Consider the following 16,644-nt stretch of genomic DNA (forward strand, 5'->3'; position numbering starts at 1 on the left):
CGGCAAACGAGATCTGGGTACTTCCTGCCTTGCATCATGGGATATGGGGCTGCCTCGAGCTGGTAAAAGGAGTTCTCGAGCTAAAGCAAGTGCCGAGTCGGAGCCGAGGGATCGGCTCCGAACCCATCAAGCAAGAATGAAGGCGAGATTGACAACTTAACATTTATTTTTTTGAGCTATGATACAGAACCGGAATTGTCTAAACATAGTAAGGCCTTGCTGAGTTCAATTAAGGTAGCGGCCAAAAAAGCAATTACTAGAAAATGGAAATCAAAGTCTAAACCAACACTACCAGAAGTAGCGAAGACAGTAACAGAGATAAAACAACTGGAACTGGGATCTTTAGAAAAGGGTAGGAGCAAATTACATAGTAAAAAATGGGAATTGTGGGATCAATACATGCAGAAGAGGAATGACATTTAAAAGAAGGCAGGATGTGAATGAGTTATGTTGACTGACAATGACTGGATAGATTATAAGTGATGTATAATGTTTGCAGCTTCTTTTATGTTGGTGTGGTCTGTAATGTATAATGTTTGCAACTGAGGTTGTGCCGGTATGGTTTATTTTCATTTATATAAATGTAAGACTGCCTATGTCATACATGATAATTTAATAAAGATGTTTCTTGTTCAAAAAAAAGAAATCCTCAGAATATTCTTGCCACCAGTCCAGAAAGCAAGACATCATCTATAGCTTGGTCTATCATCTGTTTAAAAGGAACAGTTTCCAATTGTGAGCAAAAGCTAAGTACCCCATTTGGGATCATTGTTTTTTTCATATTATTACATTGGAATTGTGTTACTGCTGATCAAAGAGAATCAACTGGTTCTGTGGTAGGCAAATTCCTTACAAAGATAGACATTCACGTCTTTTTTTTTTTTTTTTTTTGCTTAGGGCCACAGAATAACTTCAGAGACTGTACTATTTATAAGGTTTTGTCCCATAAGCCCTAATAAGTAATCTCTCGTCTTCTAAGAGGACAAATGGCTGAAGGCTCTTGTGTGAACCACTATGTCTTCTGAAAATTCCCACCTCGGACGTCCCCTCACAGCTAAAAATACAGCTAAGAAACATAAGGATGAAGTCACTACTTCAGCTTCCTTCTCCAGGTCAGAGTTGGATGTACTCGTCAAGGTGGCTGAGAAGCCCATCGACCTTCTGTTCTCTGAGCCTGTTAGGTGTGTTGTGACTGTATTGGAAGCTGACACAGAACACCTTACAGTCATATCCCATTCGACCAGTCAGACAGCCGTTAAGGCTACAGTGAAGGAACCCAAGCTAGTAATTCCAGAAAGACCAGACAGTGTTCCTCAAATCTTAGTGCGGAAGGATGTCCCAGGTAATTGAAAATTTCTTCTGACAGAAAGCCATACACATGACTTACACATTCTTACTGTATTAGCTGACCTACAAGGTTTTTCTCTTTATAGGTCCTTGGTAGATGCATCTTTTTCACTTTCAGACTTTAGCATCTTGGGCTGGGACTCAAAGAATTCATGTGCTCATGAAAACTGCAACAACAAACAGCTGCAGTTTATGTGACTGTAGAAATCCAAATTCAGGACAAGTTTAATCACAATGAGGAAGACCTCATTTTCAGCTAATCTGCAAGTCTCTGAATCAGAAGTAATTATATATGTGTATATGACACAAAACCCACACTTGACTAAACTCAGGGACTCATTTAGTCATTCACCTACGTGCACATGCACACACACACACACACACACACACACACACACACACACACACACACACACACACACACGCACACATTGTACTGACTCCCCAACTACCCCCTTTTTTATGATCACTCAGACACATGCATGCAGTCACACACAGAGTCGAACAGAACCACTCATACCCCTGCAGACAAATACACATACTATGAAACATGTAACAAGCATACATATAAACACACTCACATCTACCACCCCTCTTGTCTTCTAAACTTTCCAACACTTAACTGCAACATGGTCTCTCCCATTGAGTATAATGATGGACTGCAGCATTTTAGCCATGTTCTCTAACACAGCTAGCTGTGTGGTTGTGTAAATCCATTCCCATAGGCAAAAGTGGCTAATCAGCACTGGCCACTCTCCCAGTATGAGTCTCCCATGTAGTGGTCAGGGGAACATCCCAGCAAGGTGACTGTATAACCATGTAGAATCACTTTGGTGGGTCTGTCTTTGAATCAGAAAAGACATTCGCCAGTGGTTGGCCCCTCTTAGTAGGGCTTACCATAAGCAGTAGCCCTTTCTGAATCCCAGCCTTAGTGTACAAAATCTCACATTCAGAGACATTTGTTTTCCCATACTGATGCATGCTGTGATGTACTGAACTGACTATATAAGCACTAACATCCCCAAAGCCCATCTGTTCACCACTATTCTACTTGCATGCACCTTCCTACAAATCAAGAAATAATGAAAATTTGACACATTACTAAGCAAACAATATAAACACATATACTTGCTGACTTAGAGGGAACTCTTACAGCTGCAGTTGGTGGAAAAGTCACTCATCGTGGCACAATGGGAAGGTATTCCTCATACATAAAAGGTGGTTTCAAATGATGAAGCCCAAGTAGTTACCACCAGTATGGAAGGAGTTATAGAGTATTTCACAAGTGCAAAGCACAGGTGGCTGAGTCTTGGAGCAGAAACTTGCCAAATAAAGCCTGATACCTTGAGTCCCAATCAAGGGAGGGTGTGCATCAAAGATCAAATGACTGAGGCACAAATGTTTACAACAGAGATGTTCTTGGAAGAGGTACTAGAGGCTGCTGCCCTTGTGGTGAAGTGAGCTTTGACCACTGAATTTGCCACTAGAAAAGTTATCAGTCTGATGGGAAAAGCAATGCAATTTGCAATACATTAGGAAAGTGTGTGTGGCAACTGTTACTCCTTCCCTTTCCAGAACAAACAATTAGCTCATTTTGTTACATTTAAATACCTATTTCAGTTAACACTTGATATGCATGTTCAGGATATTAAGTGCCATTTCTCCTCTGGTTTCTTTCACTACAATGAAATTAGGAAAATTAAGAGAATGATTCAGGAACACAAGTTCATAGGTTGTTACTAGGCTAACAACCACTAGGGCCTTTAGCCTAGCCATACACTCCAACACACTTTTGTCCCAGAGTACCTTGGGCTTCTATTAAGAGTGTGTATGTTAATAAGCAGATAGCTAAGGTTTTTTTGTGGGGAGCACTGTCTGAGATCTTTAGAAGGAAATGCAGGTTCAACATGAGGCATACACTATCCTTGTTAAAAAAAATTCTGTTAAGTGGAATGCTTCCAAGCACCCTAAATAAACTTTGGGATCTTTGTCAGCAAATTCATCTGAATCAAGGGGTTTACATCAGAAGCTACAAAGTTAGCTGCCACACAGAGAGAGACATACATGGTTGGACCAAAAACATTTTTCATATTACAAGAAAGTTTAAAGCCTGCAACCATGTCACTCTCAATCAGGCAATTAAGGGGCAATAAGAATGAATTTTGTTTTTTTTTTAATTGAACTTTGTGTTGAGGTACAGTACAGAATCTATGGAAACAGTGTGGAATGTGTACAGAACCAACAATGCTACTGCAGAGAGAATTCATTCACAGCAATGTTCACTTACTCTGCGCCAAAAAATACAATAAGGAGGAGGACAGTATTCTCAAGAGTGGCAAGCAGGCTACTTTCCGGAGTATACCCTGTCCAGAAAACTCTGAGGACACATCATCTGACTCCAAACATCCACAGCAGACTACAAAATGGGTTAGATCAGTCTCCAGCTCAGTCACTTTCATAGGAATATGAACCCCTCAGTGTGTGACAACCCTGTCTATGGTACACTGCCATACAACACTGTTTTCCTGCACAGTTAGTAAGAACTTGTGTTTCCTTACTTTCTTAGCTGCCAAATGATGAAGTCTGACTGGATGCGAAGAGGCCTCAGAAGCAGTCTTTTTCTGCAAGGCCTTTACAGCCAGTAGTACTGCTTCATTCCAACTTGTAATGTGCCATTTCTGCTCTAAAAAGGACCACACTCCCTGCACCTTGAAGGAACTTAAGTGAGTTTCCCCATAATGCAAACAAAATAGATAACATTGTAATCTGTGAATGGTTTGGTTATAGAAAGGGAAGGTCCACCAAAAAGTTGGTAGGGACTGTCCACCACACCATAGCCAGACAGCAAGGATCTGCCACTAGTAGCAAGTTTATCAATACAAAGTGGCTCTGAAGATAATAACTTACAGCCCACCTCAAGACCTGCATCCTCAAGCACATAAATAGTATAATGAAGATCAAGGCAAACAATCAAGCATAGAACATATACCGCATAGTCCAAACCTACATTCTGAATTGCATCTTTATCCAGTCAGCCAGCACATGATCTCCTGGGATCTCTCCAAGTGCAGTAATGACTAACACTGGAAACCGTCCAAGTTCACCATAATAATGGTCTTGCTCTAAGAAAGAACCTCCAATTCATGAGCATCCTTAGGGACAGCAGTCAAGAAGAATCTACAACTGGGTTGCTTCAATACAATCCTTGAAAAGGGCCAAGAGAAGCCAGTCATCCAAACATAACAGCAGACATCCAAACATAACAGCAGACTTCAATCCTACAAGGACTCTACCATAACGGTGAATACCTCCATACTATGAGTGCTGATGAAAGTATGAATGGTAATACATTGCACTGGAATTGATGACCATGAAGAAAACTAGAGGAAACTCCTGAAAGGAGCCCAACTATTCATGTGCTAATGGTATCTATAACGTCCAGCAAAATGATTCAGGCACCCTGAAGGAGTAAAGTTATTAGCTCTTGGAAGGAGACCATTTGAAGCCGATGCACTGAAGTCATCAAGATCTAGAATATGACAGAATGAATCTATCCTCTTTGGAGCCAAGAAAAGCAGAGAGGGCATGCTGACAGTCTGTTGAGGCCTTCTCCATTAACTGGCTTTCCATGGGAGATAGATAGACAGATAAATAAATAGATAGATAGATAGATAGATAGATAGATAGATAGATAGATAGATAGACAGATAAACAGATAGATACTTGTTTTATGCTTGTGCAAATTATACTTCTTGATAATGAAAAACAAATGAAGTGTGATTCACTGTTGGATGAGTTGAGAATAAAATCACAACATTTTCCTGAAAGTTAGACAGACACAGAAATACAGTTGTGTGAGTTGGACTTAACACTAGATGATCAAATTCCTTACTGCTGTAGTAGCTGGGTCTATATCAAAATATCAAAAGTTTACTTACCCGAACACCTAAACATTGACCATATTCCATGAACCACAAATACACCAAAAGCCCTAAATTAAAATCTTGAAATGTCATAGTTATCCCATCCCACCGCCTGTTACATACTACCTACACAAACAAACTAAATGAACCACATGCATACACTACACAAAAAATCCTACTTCAAACTAACTAAACTACTACTTAACCCTAACCTAATCTTATATACCTTTATACCACTACTTAACTAAACACCTAAACTCCCCTAAGGTCTAAACTACTATCACACCACACTACTTAAAAAGCTAACCCAAAACAACTAAATAATCCACACTCATAATAATAAAAAAACACCCTACTAAACCCTACACTAAACTAACCATACATATATACATACTTACTTACCTTACCCCTAACCACCCTAACCTAACTATTGCACACCAACCCTATTTACGCATGCTAGACACCATAAGCGAACCACCATGACAATTTTTGGGTTTGACGTCTTTTACCAGATATTTTACGAGAATTTTTATTGATTTTTTAGGTATTTTTAGTAGTAAACTTTCAATAAGTAATAATAGTTTTGGTATGTTGTTTAGTAGCCCTTGGCTTGTTGGATTGCATCCTGCCCAGGATAAGGATAAATCCATCTGACTGATCTGACCCTTACCTGACTGAGCTCTGAAGCCTGATTACAATGATGGTGAACCTAAGACAGGCATGTCAAAGGTGACACACCACAATGTTTTGGGTGACACACCAGCGTTCACCAACAGCCAAGTTATCAAAGAAACTGAATGAATACAAATATAAGAAATGTATGACTTTGCACTTATTTATTTAAACTCAGCAACAAAAAACTCATTAATTGATGTTGATCAGATCAAATGCAATGTGTTCCATATTTTTTCAGTTCAATTCAAAATTACTATTAAAAGTAGGGTAATTTTTTGGTGCACTGTTTTAAGCCCAATTATCAGTGCGTATATCGTTTCCTCTTCTGCAAGTCACTGATTTTTTTTTACTTTTATAATAATACATAGCAGTATACATGCTTGAACTGGATTTTTTTAAATAAATGAATATGTACAGAATTGTTTCTCTTTTGTTCGGGGGGAGGGGGGACATGCCAGCAGAGTCAAGAAAGGCATTTTCTGAATTTTTGACAAGCTGAACCCAAAAGGTTCCCTGTCACTCAGCCAGCCCCTTGGAGGGAAATCAGCAGTCAGAGTGTGGCTTTCTTGGTCATACAGAAAGAGCTGACTCATCCTGAACCTTTAAAAGATGTATCATTAAAAGGTCTAAATAGTAACAAATAATTTTATATCCCAGCATCTAACTATACAGTTAGGGGGAATAAAGGGTGAGTCCAGCTACTGCAGCAATAAGGAATTTGAACATCTACTGTTACTAAGTGCAACTTACACAATTGTATTACGTTCATCATTCTTACTTGCTGTAGTAGCCACTGGCTATTTGGGTTGATTATCAAAGCCTATCCGACTATGGAGGAGGAAGGATAAGGGTCCAGGAGCCCCTTGACAGTGGTCCTAACAAAACCAGCCCTGGACCGGGAGACGGAATCCAGTTTGTAATGCTTTGTAAAAGTATGTACAGAGGACCATACAGTTACCTCTAGAATGCTTCCAGAGTCAACCCCTTTTCCAGTATGTCATCAAGGAAGCCAAGCTTCTAGTAGAATGTGCCTTGCTAGTGCCTGGAATATATCTGTCATGGTACAAATAACAAGCAACAGCTGAGGACAGCCATCTTGAAAGAGTCTGCTTCCACACGGGTTGTCCTTTCTTTGATTCTTCATCAGAAAGAAACGGCTGATCTGCTTTTTTGATAAAGGACTTAGTTCTGTCAAGATAGCATCTGAGTCGCCAATAATTCTTTTCTCCCTGGGTCTGTGGATCTGGGCAGCAGCCAGAGAGACTAATGGCTTGATTCAAAGTAAACTCTGAAACAACTCTGGGCCTAAATGAGGTATTTGTTATAATGTGACCCCATGTCTGTGGAAGACCAGATTAGGTTCACCCATCATCAGAGCCTGCAACTCATACTCTTCTTGCAGAGGTCAGAACAATAAGACATAGGGTCTTCTATGTACTGAACCTTAAAACAGCCTGATGAGCTAGTTCAAAGGAAGAAAGAGCTAAATTTGTCCAGGCCAAAGTTAAGAATTCATAAGTGGAATTCATGAGCAGACATGATGAAATGTCACTAGATGAACCTTGATACAGGAATAAGAAAAGCCAGAGGGTAGTAACTCACACAAATATTAAAAACCATTGGCAGAGAATCCCTGATAGGGTCCGGGTTATTGGCTAGGCACCAAATAGAAAAAACGTTTCAATTGTCAATTTAAGATTTCATAGTAGCACACTTTCTTGCCTCCTTTAGTACCTGACATTCATCCTCATGAAACAAGTACCTAAAAGGTATCAAAACTGAATCATTTAGACAGTATGTTGTTTGAGACTGGGATGTAGCATCTTCCCCTTGCCCTATATGAATAGATCCAACCTGTGAGGAAGTTTGTGATAATTGCTCTTTGTCATTGCCATAAAAATGGATAACCAATACTGCCTGCACCAAAAAGGAGTTGCCATATTGATTTTTGGAGAGTCCTTCTGAATTGACAGAAATACCCTAGAAATCAGTGGAGAGGGTGGAAATGGGTAAAGGGACAGTCTCAATCATGGGGATGAGAATTCATCTTTTTTTTCTAGGCCTGCCTGCAAGGAGTCCTGATGCAGAATTCGTTGTCTGTCTTGAAAATAAACTAACAGATCTAACTGAGATGTTCCCCATAAATGTTTCAATTCCTTGAAAACCGCTTTGTTCAATTTTTATGAATGAGGGTTTTGTCTTGGTCCTGCTCAGCTTGTCTGCCACTACGTTTTACTCTGATGGAATGCAAGATGCTTGGAGGATTAAAAGATACTGTAGCTGAAGTGCCACTTCCCAAGCCATTATAGCCAGCCTGCAGAGAATGTAAGACCCTGTGCCTCATATTTATATATAAAATCACTATGGTGTTGCCTGTAATTACCATCAGAAGTCCTGGGGACACAGATAAAGAGATTTTATATCATGGATCACGGCTAACATCTATTTGACATTTATGTGTTTGGTCTATCTGAAGTGTTCCACAGGCCTTGCATCTTTACCCCCTTAGAAACTGCTCCCCAAGCAAAATCTGAGGAATGTGTAGTTACAGAATGAGTTGGGACAAGAGGCAAAAGGAAGAGACCTGAATTCTGTGTCATCTACAGTTTCCAGCACTGCAGTTCTTTTTTGTCAAAGTCCAAAACTGGAATCAGAAATTACAAAGGATGAGAATATTGGGTCAATGTGTTTTTTAGAATCCACTGAATTTTTCTCAAGTGTAACCAGGCGAAGGGAATCATAACAATCATAGAAGCCATAAACCCTAAAATCATAAGATATTCCCTGGCCAGAAGACTAAAACTGAAAGTAGAAACTCAGGAATGTTTCCAGACAAACTCCACATTTTCCTGGGTAAGGAAAGCATTTTGCACAGAAGTGTCTATAATGCAGCAAAGAAACACAATTGTGTGTAATGGAGTCAAAGAAAAGTTTTTTTTTACATTTATATGGAAGCCCAGATTGGTAAGGAATGAAGAAACCCATATTAAGGACTTCTGACATCTGTCAAAAGACTCTGCTAAGATAAATAAGTTGTCCAAGTAAAGAAAAAAATATGAATACCTTGCAATCTGCATTGACCTATCACTGGAGCTGGAGCTGTAGATCCCAAAGGGTAATGTAGAAAACAGATAATGTGACACAGAGCATTTGAGAAATCCCTTGAAACCTGAAGTTAAAAGGAAGTGACAATAAGCATCCATAAGTCTAACCATAAAACTTAAGAGAGGAATGGCAGGTAACAGACTCTGTAGGGTCAACATTTTGAATTTTGGTAATTTCAAATTCACATTCAAGCAAACAGCCGAACAGTTGTTTAGTACTTAAACAGATGGAGTGTAGCAGTCATTTTTTCTAATGAAGTGCTACGGCTGATCCTTGTAGGCGAAACCACTAAACCAGCTATTACATTTCTTTGCTATTTCCTGAGTGGACTTTATTTATGTAGTAACAATTTTGGTGAATATGTCCATGTAGCATGATTTTCTCTGTGTTCTTAATTCAATTACATGCTGCAGCCTACGTTTTTTTTTTGATTGTTTGTTTTTTTGTTCCATAGAGTAGAGCTGATGATCAAGGGAATACAAATGTAAACAGAATGCAAACAGTGAAATGTACAACTCACCACTCTGGAATACGGTTCGGTCTCCTTCCTCAAGGGTGCTCCAAACTTCACCTGATTAACTTAAAATGAATAAAAAAAGAGCAAAAAAAATGAAGGTATGCAAACTAAAGCCTTCTTCTTTTCAAATAAAAAACATTTAGTAAAGACAATGACAGCCAGTTCAGGTAACATCTGCAGTCACTGTTAATCAGCAAACTGCAGGACAATGCAAATAATGTCACTGTTAATTTAATATGTAACTAACAGTTTCTGAAAAAAAACAAGGTACTTAGTGTAATTATTTATTAATTTATTTGTATAAATAACTTAAAATATTAACGGTCTGTGAAGGGCATCACGTTATCTTAGCAGCTATGATACTATTTTTTTAAACACCTTTACTGAATTATCAACCGTGACAGAGGCAAACTTAAAAACTTACATTTATATAAAAGCAATCAAACCACATTAACAAGTTCACACTTACAAACATTATACATCACATATATTATTCTATATACAATATAATTAAAGCAACGGTATAAGCTATGATACTACTGTACATAAACCTTTAGGCTGTGCTTCCAGTGCCATAATAACTACATTTAGTTTTATACCTTTCTGAAATCCAACCAAAGAAACAATGAATTTAAAACTAGCTATAAGTGTTTTTATTTAATTAATTAATTTACTTATTTTGCAGGAAGGGTTTTGATGCCATGCATTCCCTGATGTGGAAGCCATATTCCTGCTACTTATATATAATACTGACTACTAGATAAGTCCAAACAAACCAAGTAAAAAAAACTAAACAGGCAGGATGGAAGACTTAAGAACAAGCAGCTGGAAAACGTTTAGAAATCCAAAACCTGTTTAATTCCAGATATCATTAAGCGCTTTTCGTTTGACACTATGTTCAAACTTCTTCGGATAAAATACAGATATCACACACCTCCTTTTAAATTTGTGATGTGACAGCACATGTTCAAACCTAACCAATCATCACTTCTATTAAAGTAATACAACTCCCAACACATTCACTAGTAACATATTCCATACTTAAAATGTAAAACACCTAAAAAGCACTATATTTTTATATAGTTATGTGCTCATTATAAAAATGTACAATTATATGTGCATTCCTTCAAACAGGTAACTATAGGTTTCTAAAAACATTCTAAAGGTATCAAGTCATCTTATTGTTATCTAACTAAACTTTTCAATTTCAGTACACATATAATAGAACTCGCCTCACTGTGGTCTGGATAACTGTATGCGTTCAATAAAATCTGCCAATATAATTCTTTTTCTTCAAGCTTCAATAAGTCTGGACCACTTCTAATATTTGGCACAATCTGGTCAATCACTTGGAAACTAAAACTGTGTTCACTTTCTTGTCTAATGTGTTTCACTAAGGCATTTTCTGTTTTTTCCTTCGCTATGGCATACATATGTTCATAAATTCGATTGCGGAGTCTATGCTCCATTTTACTTATATAAAATGCTGGGCAAAATTTACATTTAGCTAGGTAAACCACCATTTTTGAATTACAATCGAATTTCTTATTAACCTTATACGTAGTGCCTCTGATAACATATAACTGCCCTATCTTTATGACCTTACATTGCAGGCACATACCGCACTTATGCATCCCTCTATGTCTAATCTCTCTACTATGTGAGTGTTCCAAAAGGTTCTTCAAATTGTACCCTTTACGAAAAATGACATTTGGCTTCGTTCCTAGTTTTTGTTCCATTAGGGGATCATCCATCAAAATATTCCAATTCTTCTGAATTATATGTAAAATACTGTTTGCTTGCCCATTAAATGTCTTTACTAAACTCATTGAAAAGTCCTTCATTTCATTAGACACCTGCACTGTTTCATTTTTCATGGCATTGTCGACTTTCTTCAAAATGAGTACATATATACCTACCTTTTCGTATTCACCTCACTAATAAGGTTATCCAATAGGGACTAAGGATAACCCCGGATAATGAACATATCTCTAAGTGTCTCACACATAGGAAATCTATATTTTCAGTGACCATCCTGGCTGCTCTCACTAATAGTCCTTTTATTACTGAGCACTTGTGGTGGTACGGATGTATGAATGAGTTTGAATATGTTTCTTTCCTATACAAAGTTGCTATGTATTCCCCTCTAGTCCTCTCTTTACAAATGCGGACATCTAAATATGTAATTACATCTGAGTTGAAGTTGTGTGTGTATTGTAAAATTTCAGAGCTTGAATTAAAGTGTGCATTTATTTCATCAGCTATACATTAGTTCCCTTTTACGATAATAAAAATGTCATCCAGGAACCTAGTGTAAAAATATATTTTACTCTGCATCACCTGATTTTGTTTTATTGTTTCTAACTCCCATTTTGCCAAAACTAAGTTCACGAAGCTAGCACCGCATGGTGACCCGATCGCAACTCCTACTTTTTGGAGATAGAATTCGTTTTCAAAAAGTGTATAGTTATTACAGAGTATAATGTCTATTAGTTCATCTACCAATTGCACTTCAGAGTCTCGAGCTCCCTTGTATTTCAAATAGGTCATGACCCATTCTATTCCTTCATGTTGTAGAATGGATGTATAGAGATCTTTTATATCCACTGTTAAAAAAACATATTCTGCATTGAATTTCAACTTGCTAATTTTTTCCAAGAAGGACCACGAACCCTTATAGACTTGGTGTTCTTCTTGGATATATTTTTTTAACATGTGATCAACTACTTTTGCACTCACATACATAACTGAGTTAAGTGCATCCACCAATGGTCTCATTGGTGGGTTCAATAGGTTTTTGTGGCTCTTCGGAGTACTGAAGAGTACTGGAATCCTTGGGCTAGGGATGGACATATAGTTATGTAACTTTATATCAATCCTGTTCTCTATGAACAAGTCCTCAATGCAACCTCTCACATGTCTCTGTGCAGTATTAACTTCATTTAAAGATACTTGTTGGTATGTTTCACTGTTCAATAACTCTTTCATTCTACGAATGTAGTCCCAGTTATCCATAATAACTATCCCTCCCCTTTATCTGGTTTCATAGACCTAACTGGGTATGACCTAATTCTCTCCAGTGCTAGCCTCTCCTCTATAGTAATGTTATACTGGGTCTTGGTCAACCTCTGCTTTTTTAAATCTCTAATGTCCAACTCGCATAAATGTTCAAACATGCTTAACATTGGATTTACTTGGGGGGTTGTAAGTCCTAGCTACTTTAAACATATTGTCAGACACAGGTTCACTCTTTGCAAATAACAGTTTTAAATTTAACTTATGGACAAAACACTTCACATCCATAATCACTTTAGCCAGATTAATATCCGCAGTTGGTATAAATGTAAGGCCTTTCGCAGGTTCAATGTCCAAAGAGGAAAAGTTGTACACATTAAAGTCTCTGGTAATATTTTTGATAATTTCACAACATTTATTCCCTTCACAGGTATAAGTCATTGATGTTACTTCCTGCGCTTGTTCCCTTTCCGTTGGTTCTTCTGTTGTGATACATTGTTCACTTGGTAATAGGTTTTTCGTTTTGTTGATTCTGGCCGAAAATTTTCACCAGTGCTCACCTCATGTTGGTCATTATTTAAGCTGTGACTGTGTGTTTTACTTCTTGTAACCACATTATTAGACTGTCCAATGTCATTGGTTGCATTTTGGGCTACGTTCAACTATCGATGGGCGTGTCGCTCCTTTTCATACCTGATTGACGTCTGGTTTACTGAATCAACCCTGGTTGTCGGTTGCCAGTTCTGGGACATTGGTGGATTAGGATAAGCAAGGCCACCCCTGCAGGCAGTACGAGCTCGTAATAATTTTTTTCACTTTTGTCGATTTTAGTTTCAACATCAGCTGATCAATACTACTGAAAGTATGTTTGTATTCGAATGAGTATCTGTAAAAGTCATGGTCTTTTCTAATTTGCTCATCCAGTACCACTACTTCAGTTTTTTTTACTTAGTTTTTTTACTTTATTTATATATAATGACTATGAGATCACAGCACCACAGAGTGATAGGAACACTCTGAGAAATCACAGTCATGAATCTTAACATATGCTCCCTATGATTTTTGCTAACCTGACTAAAGGACTATATAATTATAACAGGCATCCCAATCTAGGTACATTACATTAACTCAAAGCACGTAGTAATCTAGTCTTTATTAGACAAGGAAACAGCTAAGTGATAATTTCATGGTCAGAGTGGCAAACTGACTATTTGTGACACATACTTCACTACCAACTGTACAATTTAATGATAAGTTTTTTATTTTAAAGTTGGGGTTATACATATACTAAATATAACTGATCAAGAAATATGTATTAATAAATATTAATTAAATACCTCTTAAATGTCATAAACTAGAAAATGCAAGTACTAAGTTCCAGCTAATGGTAAATATAGAATAGCTTAATGGTCACTAAATTACTACACTGTTTACAAGGCATACCATACCTAAAGTACAATGTTTAGACATACAAGACTCTATGACATATTTCAGTTGCCCACTGTTTACATCAGAATCTTGAAATTCATAAAGTGTAGCTGCTACATTTCTCCAAAAGTAATGCCAATCTTGCCCAAAATGTATAATTCACTGCAGCATCTTTAAGCTTCCCTGTGAATAATATAAAGTTATTTGTCATAAACTAGTGGTTATATTAATACATTCAGAAAACAATGCTGAATTGCTTTTTCTAATTTCTTATTATCTTCCAACAATTGCTAATAGACACCAGTGCAGAAGTATCTGGTCTTTATTAACACATAAGGGAAATGAAGCATTAGAAAGTATCAGATGTTTCTTTATATGAAAGTTATCTATCCATACAGATGGAACAAATTTCTGACAATTAAAAATCAAAACTAGACATTAAATCACAATAAAAAAAATACGCAATTATCTTTAATCATCTTACTAAACCTCCAACAATAATTTTTATTTTTGTTATTTTACTAATACTATGTGGAGAAATAAAAAGTAAATAAATAAATATTTTCCAGAATGGAGATGTAGTTGCTTTACTTAGAAATTTCTTCATAAAATCTTTACCAGTATGAAATGGATTGAAAAGATTTATCCACTATAAGAAATTCCAAAAAGATTCTCTAATTAAAATGTTGTAGATCAGAACAATTTTAGAGATCTGACAAACATGATTTAGATAATTTATTTTTCAATAAAGTTATAGAAAAACATGTAATTAAATATGGAATATTCTGTAAGTAATCCATAGGCATAACTTGTAATTTACAGAATATAAGCTTACACTTTAAAACAATAACCAATCCCTAGCATCTGGTTCAACCATAATATTGTCTGAGGTAATAACATTATATTTTCAATACAATTAAACCAGAATGAAAAATCTTTCTTCTTCCACTTTAAGATTTTCTCAGTTAAAATCTACTATGCAATACTATGAAAATATAGAAATAACTACTTTAATTCTGGATATTTAAAGATTTACATTTTTAACATTATGTTTATTTAACTAGCATTTTAAAAATCAAAACTTTAAAGAATCAGAAGTTTGACAGCATTAGGAATATTGGAGTGGATGTAATTAACCAATATAAAGTACTGCAATATAAACAGCACTTTAGTATCCATAATATTTATTAAGTAACATGTAAAAGTTATGTTTCTTATAATTACTTAAGTCCCTTTGTATTTGATTATCCATAATATTTATTAACTGACATGTAAAGTATGTTTCTTATAATTACGTATGTCTCATTCATTTTGCCATTTATAACTGATCACTCCAATTGACTGCTACCTTAAAGATGGAAGCTAAAGCATTCAGTTCTATATCTGGTATCCTTATTCTACCTTTATTCAATCTTCTAATGCTGTTGTTTAAATCTATTCCTAATCTGCCTGGATACCATTAGGGATTTAAAAGTTTGCATATTATTTTAAGATGATTTTTATTTGGTAATTAAGAAGAAATACATGTTATATAAAGAAAGCTTGTCAACAGTATCATTTTACCAGGTTTAATACATCTTCAAAAGCAAACCCAGTCTCTGTTGCAGTTTACATTCACTTCACTAACATTTTTATTGATACAATCATAATTGTACCATAGTCTGCAACTTATCTGACAAATAAGCCCATATTTAAAATATTTATAATTACAGTTATAAACACAATCCTTTAATAAGGACTTATAATTTATTAAGAATGTGTGCATTTTGTTTTTATTAAATTTATTACTAGAGATCTGCTCATGGTTTGCTAAAGAGAAGTCCACATATGGCACAGCAGTGCTAATATAAGTTATAGTCAGCAATACGTCTTCTGCAAATAATGTTATTTTTGAATGTTAGTTGCCATTTATTTTTAATTCTTCTATACACTTTCTTTTAAAAGATTTTGTTAATGGCTCCATTTTTATAGAAAAAAAAGAAGAGGAAAAAGAACAGTCCACTTTAATTTACTTGTTAATAATAAATACTTGTGCTAAATCCTTAGTATAGGTTTCCAAATTGTTATACAACATACTCAGTACTTTAACATTTGGAAAATTAAACATTTCAATGTTCTAAATAAATATATCTGGTTTAAAGAAGCAAAAGCTTTCTCAACATCCAGTCTTATGACTGTCAATGCCTTTGAATTTTTATTTGCAAAATCTTTTAATTGTAATACTATTTATCACGTTTAGCTATTAATTAGAAAACTAGTTTGATCTCATCTATGAGAGAATGTTAGTTTTAATCTGTCTGATAAAGTGGACATAAATACTTTGTAATTAATAAATGGCAAACATATCTGCCTGCAAGAGGAGCACCATTTGGGTTCATATTAAATGATCAAACGCTAGAAATAGCAAACTATCTATTATCGAACCCAAATGCACGAAACCATAAAATTAATTTTTTTTCCAGGGAAAACATTCGCTGATCCCAAATAAATAAATAAATAAATAAATGTACAGGCAACATAAAGTGTGTGTGGGGGCCTTTTCCCCCCACACCCCTCAACTTTAAATATACCAACTCCAAGATCGTATCACAGTGAAGAAAACAGCAAAGTCCGGAGAATGGCCCAGCAATTTTT

General features: G+C 36.2%; 1 protein-coding gene across 2 annotated transcripts in view; it reads right to left on the reverse strand.

Moving 5' to 3' along the window:
* LOC122805364 (mitogen-activated protein kinase kinase kinase kinase 2-like) overlaps positions 1–16,644 on the reverse strand; it is a 1,562,336-nt gene that overhangs the window by 671,319 nt on the left and 874,373 nt on the right. For both annotated transcript variants that reach the window (XM_044075456.1, XM_044075455.1), the window contains exon 14: positions 9,571–9,629. In XM_044075456.1, coding sequence (XP_043931391.1) covers positions 9,571–9,629 — 59 coding nt within the window. The remainder of the gene's footprint in view (positions 1–9,570; positions 9,630–16,644) is intronic.

Source organism: Protopterus annectens, chromosome 6.part1 (genome assembly GCF_019279795.1).
Source record: "Protopterus annectens isolate FY-2018-M chromosome 6.part1, PAN1.0, whole genome shotgun sequence".
NCBI lineage: Eukaryota > Metazoa > Chordata > Ceratodontiformes > Protopteridae > Protopterus > Protopterus annectens.